This window comes from Coregonus lavaretus, assembly GCF_964263955.1.
Source record: "Coregonus lavaretus genome assembly, chromosome: 37".
Taxonomy (NCBI): domain Eukaryota; kingdom Metazoa; phylum Chordata; class Actinopteri; order Salmoniformes; family Salmonidae; genus Coregonus; species Coregonus lavaretus.
The window spans coordinates 35106866-35116596 of record NC_140024.1 but is presented as its reverse complement, the minus strand read 5'-3'; the positions used below and the strand labels follow the sequence as shown (position 1 = coordinate 35116596).

Here is a 9731-nt window from a genome sequence, read left to right as displayed (position 1 = left end):
CCTTTTAAGCAAAGATATAAAAAAGGCTAATTTCTGGGAAACAATGAAAAAGGTATGAGCCCAAATTAAATGTATGAGCCCAAATAAAATGTATGAGCCCAAATAAAATGTATGAAAAATACAAATATAGTATCCATTTGTCCCGTTTAAGTCATTATTTTCTCTCTCTCTTTTTTTAATTTTTTTTTACAATATATAAAATACCTGAGATAAGAAATCCATATTGTTTAATAATAGTGTTCTACTATAAAAACTTTGAGACATTCTTTTGAATTAAAAAAATCATATAAAAAAAAAGATCATATGGCAGCATCAATTGATAATACAGTGGATGAATGTTGATATTTTTTTCTGAGTTCATAAAAAGGAAGTAGTGGTCAAAAGTAGTGCACTATATAGTGAATAGGGTGCCATTTCAGACGCGGGCCAAATGTGATGTCATCATCATCACACCTATAGAGTAGCCTGCCCTGCCCTCTTTACAAACCACTCGTTTTGATGTTAACTCAGAGTCATTCAGATGGTACAACGTTGCTTCACAATAGCCAAGCCAGAAATGCAGTATTTATTGAGGTTATTGAGTACTTCTCTTTTTCTCTCTCTAAAAGAGAGTTTTTTAAAACTTTTATTGTTGTTGAGCGTTAAAATTAAACTCAGAACCAAGCGTAGTCGCGAAAGGCACTGTCATGCACAGGACTGTTTACTTTAAATCAACACATGTGGTTTTCATTTTTTTTTAAAGGAAAAATCAACTGCAGATTGTTGATTGGGACTTCAACCTTACTTAAGCTCAATAAAAACTGCCCGTTTCTGGCGTGGCTAGTGGAAGTAGGACTCGAGGGTACCACGGCGACGCACGTCGGTGGTCCAGCAGTGGAAGCCTCCTCCCAGGGAGTTGGCGTGGCGGATATTCACCTTGATGGTCTTGATACCTGGAGAACGGAGGGAGGGAGGGAGGGAGGGAGGGAGGGAGGGAGGGAGGGACGGAGGGGGGGAGGGAGGGAGGGAGTCGGATAAATGAGAGGAAGGAGTAAATAGTATCCATTATTCGATGGCAGTTGTCAAAAGGTCTGTTTTGGAACTTTATCTGAACTAACTTAGACAAACTAATAAATCAATCAATCCCTAAATAAAGATACTAAATGTTTGGATAAAATACTTAGTGGAGGGATTCTAATGAACTGTCATAGGTCATACATGTAGGTGGTATTCCACTCACCAAGGTCCTCAAACATCTTGTGGATGGTATGCTCATTGGCATCACACATGACCCGTTTGGGATCCAGCATCAGGACATTCATAGACAGCCACTTAGAGGACATCCACAGAGGGTGATCTGATGGGAGAACAGGTAGATGTACTAACCAGACACTCGTAGATATCATCACACCATGAAAAAAGACCACACCGACAGTTGTCTGTCAACAAATCAGGAAGTGCTAGAAATAGGGCTGTCTTTTGTTGATAGGTGTCTTGAATTCTCAAACAACAACAATAACAATAACAACAACAACAACATCATACCATCTGGAATCAGAGGAGTTGGAGGCTTCACCACGGTCCACCCGGCCTTCTCAAACATCTCCACCTGAAGGAGAGAAATCAGAGATGCTGTGGGTCAGACAGAAGTCTCTTCCCATGTAGAGTTGTATCGGTTACAGCATCACTCTACTAGAGGGCACTGCAGGACTGTATATACAGGGGGAAAGGTCAAACTGGTCAGGAGGGTCATCTCTTGTTTCTCTCTCCTCTCTCTCTCTTGTTTCTCTCTCTTGTTTCTCTCTCCTCTCTCTCTTGTTTCTCTCTCCTCTCTCTCTCTTGTTTCTCTCTCCTCTCTCTCTTGTTTCTCTCTTGTTTCTCTCTCCTCTCTCTCTTGTTTCTCTCTCCTCTCTCTCTTGTTTCTCTCTCCTCTCTCTCTTGTTTCTCTCTCCTCTCTCTCTCTTGTTTCTCTCTCCTCTCTCTCTCTTGTTTCTCTCTCCTCTCTCTCTTGTTTCTCTCTTGTTTCTCTCTTGTTTCTCTCTTGTTTCTCTCTCCTCTCTCTTGTTTCTCTCTTGTTTCTCTCTCCTCTCTCTCTTGTTTCTCTCTCCTCTCTCTCTTGTTTCTCTCTCCTCTCTCTCTTGTTTCTCTCTTGTTTCTCTCTCCTCTCTCTTGTTTCTCTCTCCTCTCTCTCTCTTGTTTCTCTCTCCTCCCTCTCTTGTTTCTCTCTCCTCTCTCTCTTGTTTCTCTCTCCTCTCTCTCTTGTTTCTCTCTTGTTTCTCTCTTGTTTCTCTCTCCTCTCTCTCTTGTTTCTCTCTTGTTTCTCTCTCCTCCCTCTCTTGTTTCTCTCTCCTCTCTCTCTTGTTTCTCTCTTGTTTCTCTCTCCTCTCTCTCCTCTCTCTCTTGTTTCTCTCTCCTCTCTCTTGTTTCTCTCTTGTTTCTCTCTCCTCTCTCTTGTTTCTCTCTTGTTTCTCTCTCCTCTCTCTCTTGTTTCTCTCTCCTCTCTCTCTCTTGTTTCTCTCTCCTCCCTCTCTTGTTTCTCTCTCCTCTCTCTCTTGTTTCTCTCTCCTCTCTCTCTCTTGTTTCTCTCTCCTCTCTCTCTTGTTTCTCTCTCCTCTCTCTCTCTTGTTTCTCTCTCCTCCCTCTCTTGTTTCTCTCTCCTCCCTCTCTTGTTTCTCTCTCCTCTCTCTCTTGTTTCTCTCTTGTTTCTCTCTCCTCTCTCTCCTCTCTCTCCTCTCTCTCCTCTCTCTGATTCAGAGGGGTTGGGTTAAATGTGGAAGACACATTTCAGTTGAATGCATTCAGTTGTACAACTGACTAGATATCCCCCTTCCCTTTCTCTCTTGTTTCTCTCTCCTGTTTGTTGCTCTCAATCGCCCTCTCTCCCTCTCTCTCTCTCTCTCTCTCTCTCTCCATCCCGCCCCGTCTCTCTCTCTCCTCTCATTCTCTCTTCACTCCCTCCCTCTCTCTCTCTGCACCCCCCCAACCTCCCTCCCTCCCTCCCTCTCTCTCTCCATCCCGCCACGTCTCTCTCTCTCCTCTCATTCTCTCTTCACTCCCTCCCTCTCCCCCCCCCCCCCCCCCTCCCAACCTCCCTCCCTCTTTCTCTTTCTCTCCATCGGACTGACCTGGCGACAAGGGCGGTCAGGGTTGGACAGCACCAGTCCCGGTCCGATGATGTTGAAGGTGGCGTCAATATGCATGGGGTTGGGGTCCTTGAACGATATGATGTGTACCTTGTAGTCCGGGGCAAGATGCCGACGCATCCACTCAATCCCCATGTAGTTTGTAACCTGGAAATTGAGAAATAATGACTGGAATCAATCAACAATAAATTGGAATGACGTGGTTAAATGATACCTAATAATGGCTTAGTAATATCTAGTACTAATAACTATACACCATTTGGTACCAGGTAGTTAGTTACCCATTGCGTTGAATTCTTCAACAGTATGTTCCAGAAAGTACCTATTGATATCACATAGTTTACTTGTAAATACCAGGTAAACACTTTCTGAGACTGGGACATAAAATAAAGTGTTGCATTACCCAATTCATTACCATCACTAGTTAACCCTGTGGTCCCACAGAGCTGGTCCAGGCGTAGGCCTCTAGGCCTTTATGTAATTGTGTTAATTAGTGGCTCTGAACTTGGTCATTGACAAACACTAAAGGCCTCAACGGGGACTCAATGTGTTCAGTGACCCAGGAATCAGTCTAAAGACCAGTCCTTTCGGCTTCTGTCGGCTTGCTTCTTGCAACAGACTGGGGATCTAATTGCAGCTAGGCAGTGTAGGCTTCTGTTGGGCAAGTACTCTATCTATCTATCTATCTATCTATCTATCTATCTATCTGTCTATCTGTCTATCTGTCTATCTGTCTATCTGTCTGTCTGTCTGTCTGTCTGTCTGTCTGTCTGTCTGTCTGTCTGTCTGTCTGTCTGTCTGTCTGTCTGTCTATCTATCTGTCTGTCTGTCTGTCTGTCTGTCTGTCTGTCTGTCTGTCTGTCTGTCTGTCTGTCTGTCTGTCTGTCTGTCTGTCTGTCTGTCTGTCTGTCTGTCTATCTATCTATCTATCTATCTATCTATCTATCTATCTATCTATCTATCTATCTATCTATCTATCTATCTATGCTCTCTGTAGCAGACTGAAGATAGAAACACTGCCTGGTCTCTGATGAGATAGATACATATGACCTGTCTCTCTGATGAGGGAAAGCATTGGCCTGGTGCTAAGAAAATATTCCAAAAGGCTGAACTTTGACCACAGCAGCGCTGAACCTAAGCTGCACACTCCGCAACCCTTTTCAGTAAGGAGTGAACACAGCGTGATGCTATTGGCATTGTGGCCTCCATACCTGACTCCTCTGGACGAACAGATCCCTGCCAGCTCTGATGAACACAGCGTGATGCTATTGGCATTGTGGCCTCCATACCTGACTCCTCTGGACGAACAGATCCCTGCCAGCTCTGATGAACACAGCGTGATGCTATTGGCATTGTGGCCTCCATACCTGACTCCTCTGGACGAACAGATCCCTGCCAGCTCTGATGAACACAGCGTGATGCTATTGGCATTGTGGCCTCCATACCTGACTCCTCTGGACGAACAGATCCCTGCCAGCTCTGATGAACACAGCGTGATGCTATTGGCATTGTGGCCTCCATACCTGACTCCTCTGGACGAACAGATCCCTGCCAGCTCTGATGAAGTCAGCGGCGTCGAAGCACGGCTCGTGTTCGGTGGTGACAAACTTTCCCTGGGCAGCCAGCTTGTGTCTGTCCTCCACCGTACGGATGGGGTACTCCTGGAGGGGGGGCAGAGAGAGAGACAGGTTAGAGAGACAGACAGGTTAGTCCTGGAGGGGGGCAGAGAGAGAGACAGGTTAGAGAGACAGACAGGTTAGTCCTGGAGGCAGGCAGAGAGAGAGACAGGTTAGAGAGACAGACAGGTTAGTCCTGGAAGGGGCAGAGAGAGAGAGACAGGTTAGAGATACAGAGGGTAGTTCTGGAGGGGGCAGAGAGAGAGACAGGTTAGAGAGACAGACAGGTTAGTCCTGGAGGCAGGCAGAGAGAGAGACAGGTTAGAGAGACAGACAGGTTAGTCCTGGAAGGTGGCAGAGAGAGAGAGAGACAGGTTAGAGAGACAGAGGGTAGTCCTGGAGGGGGCAGAGAGAGAGAGAGACAGGTTAGAGAGACAGACAGGGTAGAGAGAGAGACAGGTTAGTCCTGGAGGGGGGAGGGGGGTCAGACAGAGGTCAGAGACTGACAGGTCTAAAGGTAGACTCAGTGATAAACAAAGTCAACAGCAGTATCGGGCCGATATCCGCAACAGTTAAGAGTGTTGAAGCACGAGGCTAAACTTCTCCACCGTTGTTGGCAGGCTGCAGCTCTCACACTGCAGCAGAGTGAAGCGTACCGGTGTAGATACTCTGTGTGAGTGCTTGATAAAGAAAAGGAGATCCGCACACTCTAGGAGCTCAGATGCAATAATTGAATAACCTAATAACCAACGTTTGGACAGACAAGCTGTCTTCATCAGGGTATAATGACAAACACTGCGGGTCACTAGTTTATATAGTGTCAAAGGACACACACAGGTGTCTGTAATCATGGCCGGGTGTGGCCTGATATCATTGGTTAATTCACAGATATAAACAGAACATACAAAAAACATGAATGGATAGCGTACGATCATAGATACAATTTGGCTACATAGGCCTACAAACATTTACAATGAATAGCTCTGTGTGAGTGCATCTTCTTGCATCACACTCATATGCAATATCTTTGGTTCACCCTGCTGCTTGTGGCAATGTCACATCACTGAGTCTCAGTTTAAGGAGGGAGGGGGGAGGGAGGGGGGGGGATTATCTACAGCCATTAAGTTATCATGTATGAACGGTGTACCTTTAAAATGGCCCCTTGCCACATGACTAACATACACACCCTGTCCTTGGGACTAATCTCATGGGTAGTATAAACACACTAAGCTTGGGCCTAATCTCATGGGTAGTATGTCACTTATAGCATGGGATATGAGATAAGGCCAAAGCACAGTTGGAGTAATATATACCAGGTATAGTAATAGCAACTTACATCACGGTGAACGCTTGTTTAGTATGTGATCCCTACAGGACCAGGGACTCGGAAGTGAGTGAGCTCCTCTCGTGGTCAGAATGCCATCTAACACCTCACCTGATCGTACAGCTCATCAGACATGGTGGGTTTTGGGGCGGTGGTCCACTTGGCACCCTTTCTGAAGTACTCCTTGATGAGTGGTCTGTAGGCCCGGTACTCAAAGAAGCGGGACCTCCAGGCCATGGGGGCTTCGATAATCTCATTCCCCACCACCATGAGGATGTCTCTGGGCATGGCAGCGTACATGCCTGGGGGTGTGGGAGGTGGGGGGGGGGGGGGGGAGAAGAGGAGATATGAGTAGACATGTTAGAGACACACAGGGTTTTTACTCAATCTCAATGTTCAGGTCGTGAATCTTCCATCAAACAATCAATCCCTTAATCACCCATTCACACAAACAAACAAACGATCAATCATTCAACCAACCAATCAATTAACCAATCAATCAATCCCGTAGCGCTCCCCTCTGCCTACCAGTAGAGTTGAAGTCTGGAGTCTTGTACTCGAAGGACCAGTCCATGGGTTCGGGTCTCTGAACTGTGACTCCCTCCATACGGAGAATATTGCACATTTCCTCAATCTCAGCAACAGCTTTCTTCAAGTGGTCCTCAGGAAAGGTTTGGCCCCCATACTTCTGGTAGAAGGGCCAATGCTTCTCATATGTGTTAGCCTGTTGAAAGAGTTTAATACATCACTATGGGTTCTTCATTCATTAGTTTACTTAAATGATTTATATTTTATTTAAGCAGGTGAGTCCCATTAAGATGTGAATGTATTTTGTAAGGAAGCTGTTGCTATTTGCGATAGGCTAATTTTTCATCAACTCAGTGCAATAATATATTTATATATTTTATGGCGCATGCATTTTAGTTTGAACATAATAGTGTAGATTTGTTCTACATAATTGTGAGTTCTGATTTGATCACCTTACCTTGACCTCTACAGTGAAAGGAGGCACGCGCGCGTTCTCGGCGCGGCCTACAATCACCTCCTCGAGCGGGTCCCATTCGTTGTACGCGCAGACAGGGCACTCCTGCTGCGCAGGCTCAGTAACAGCGTCCTCCTCCAGGGCGCGTTGGGGCTGCGCGGCGGACGCGGCAGCGGCGGAACTCGAGGTCCTCTGGAACACGCCCTGCACCCAGCCAGTCACCGCGCGGCCGAGCTGCAGAAAGATGAAAAGCTGTATAAGTATCATCTGCTCTCATGTCATGGTGTGGTCACACCACTGGTGTCCCACACACCCCCGCAGCCTTCCGCAATCATTGCAAAAAAAAAGTGAGACAGGAAATTAGCTGCAACATTTTCTCTCAGCCTCATGGCAAAATGTGTACAATAGCATGGGATTAGATATAAAACTGAAATTTGTTATCTTTTCCCCATGGCAAAATGTGTAGAATTGTAGGAAGTTAGTTGTTTTCCACCCCCCAAAAAAACATGTGTTGCTCAGAACTTGCGGGGCGCGAAACTGCTGTATGCCACTGGGTCACACTGTCAGCTACCCAACGCAACACATTATTACAGGGCCGTTCACAGCTTTACCATAACATTACATTCACACAAATCAAATTGATTAAGATGTTAAGCTTCCGTGTGGATTTTTGAATATACTTTTCCAATCAGTAGTTTAACTGAGGGGATTTTTGAAGTCATGACCATGAGAACTAGGGTTTAAAGATAAGTAGACCTAGGACTAAATGACCTGTTAGCTTAATCTCTTACAGTAAGCCTTATCATACACATTCTACATTACACAAAGACAGAAGCATCACAAAGTCAAAAGGAAAACCATTTGTCAGCATAAGGTGTTAAAGCCTAATGTTCGATAAGGCCTAAAGGGTTTGAGTCAAGGTGCGCTTGATAAACGCAGTTATCTCAGTTGGAGATATAATTTCAAGGGGTCTGCGGGCACATGCGCAGCTCTCGGTGTCAGTGGGTTCAGGGAGGGCAGCTCCATTGTCTGTAACAGCTGGCCACTGTCACTCACGCGCAAAAATATGCTGCCGGACACATTTTTCTCTTAAACACTTCCAAATAAAGCAGAAACTTTCTCTTCCAATAAATCCATAAATTAATGTTTTAATTTCTGTATCAATTTTGCATTATACTTCGTGCAGAAGGATTTTACTTAATTCACAATTCCAGAGAACAGCAAGCGAAATTATTGAGTGACGCAAGAAATGCTGCTCTATTCGTTTTATTTGAAACAAAAACTCGTCTATGTCCGGACAAAATCAAGTCATGAAATAAAATTACCTGCTTTTTGATTGGTAGGCCTACATTTAATTGAGCATTTTGCTGTGAAAAGAAAGTGGAAAAAATAGCCAATTCATTTTATTTGAAAGAAGAATGTTCAAATTAATCAGAACAAACTCAATAAAAAAAAAAAAAATCTTCAGATTGTAAAAAACTGAAATGAAATGTGTCCACTTCTCTGAGTGACAGCTAACAGCTGTTTGCCGCAGCTGCGCTCCCCTGAGACATCTCCACATTTTATGATTTTGTACATTTCTGAATAAACAAAAAACAGAAACTAAATACCAACCATAGCTCCGATCAGATGGGCGGCCTCGGCCCCCCTGCTACCTCCTCTGAGACACCTGACTCGCAGCATTGTCCGACCTGATAATGGTGATGGCTATTTGGGATATTCTTGCGGCTACGCGGCAGGACAAGATCCACCTGAATGTCAGGAGTTCTGAGAATGAATGGAAGACCCCTCGCGTTCTGATGCCTCTTTATACCGCTTGCAGCGCGCCTCTATGCATTGGGACAAGTTGTGGGGGGGCAGCCAACGTGACTTGAGAAAAATTTTCCCTGTAATTCTACACCTTACGCCAGCACATTCTTATCCGCCGCATGTCCAATCTCTTCCACACAAATGGAAGAAAGTAACGCAACCGGCCGATCCGTTTTCATAAATGGTTTTCAGTCACAACTGAAATGTTGCAGACAGACTGCAACCCCAAAAAATATTCAAAGTTAGTGAATAACATTTCCATATCATTATTCAGTGGCCCTATTTCCATTGATATTATTAAAGCTATTGCCTGAAAAGGGGATTAAGACATTTCTGAGATTAATACCATTATGTTTCAAAACAGGTCAGATAGCATTTGTATGTCAATACGTGTTACTGTAAGATTTGGTATTAGGTATTTTATTAGGATCCCCATTAGCTGTTGCAAAAGCAGCAGCTACTCTTCCTGGGGTCCACACAAAACATGAAACATGACATAATACAGAACATTAATAGACAAGAACAGCTCAAGGACAGAACTACATACATTTTTTTAAAGGCACAGGTAGCGTACATATCAATACATACACACAAACTATCTTGGTCAAATAGGGGAGATTAATGAATTCAACTATGTGATTTAGAACATGTTGATCCAACAGAGGCAGTTTTTGGGACACTGCACTGGTGAGAACATGACGTAGGCTATATTACATTATGGATGAGTGCAGATTAGAGTTCCAGCAAGCTAGCATATGGTCCTATAATATTCAAGGTGAATGTTATTGTACTTTTTTTTTTGGCTTTGCAACATCTTGTGCATTTGTGTCAGATTTAAAGAGCAATACTGTACAAGGTCAAAACTGCAACAGTTGATA

The 9731-nt window shown here is 44.4% G+C and overlaps 1 protein-coding gene across 1 annotated transcript; it reads right to left on the bottom strand.

Annotated features, from left to right (window-relative positions):
- Positions 1 to 642: 642 nt before the first annotated feature.
- LOC311111764 (glycine amidinotransferase, mitochondrial) lies at positions 643 to 8754 on the bottom strand. Its single transcript, XM_084154587.1, has 9 exons — positions 8659 to 8754; positions 7048 to 7278; positions 6591 to 6786; positions 6174 to 6364; positions 4646 to 4783; positions 3105 to 3269; positions 1525 to 1588; positions 1220 to 1336; positions 643 to 932 (listed from the first exon to the last, which is right to left on the bottom strand). Exons 1-9 carry the CDS (start codon positions 8725 to 8727, stop codon positions 820 to 822), a joined length of 1284 nt encoding a protein of 427 aa, XP_084010713.1. The 5' UTR covers positions 8728 to 8754; the 3' UTR covers positions 643 to 819.
- Positions 8755 to 9731: the final 977 nt, after the last annotated feature.

Coding starts and splice junctions, on each gene's coding strand:
- LOC311111764 (XM_084154587.1), bottom strand. CDS start 8,727: ATGCTGCGAGTCAGGTGTCTCAGAGGAGGTAGCAGGGGGGCCGAGGCC. Junction 7,279..8,658: donor CCCATCTGATCGGAGCTATG/GTTGGTATTTAG, acceptor ATCTTTCTGCAG/CTCGGCCGCGCGGTGACTGG. Junction 6,365..6,590: donor TCCAGACTTCAACTCTACTG/GTAGGCAGAGGG, acceptor CCACACCCCCAG/GCATGTACGCTGCCATGCCC.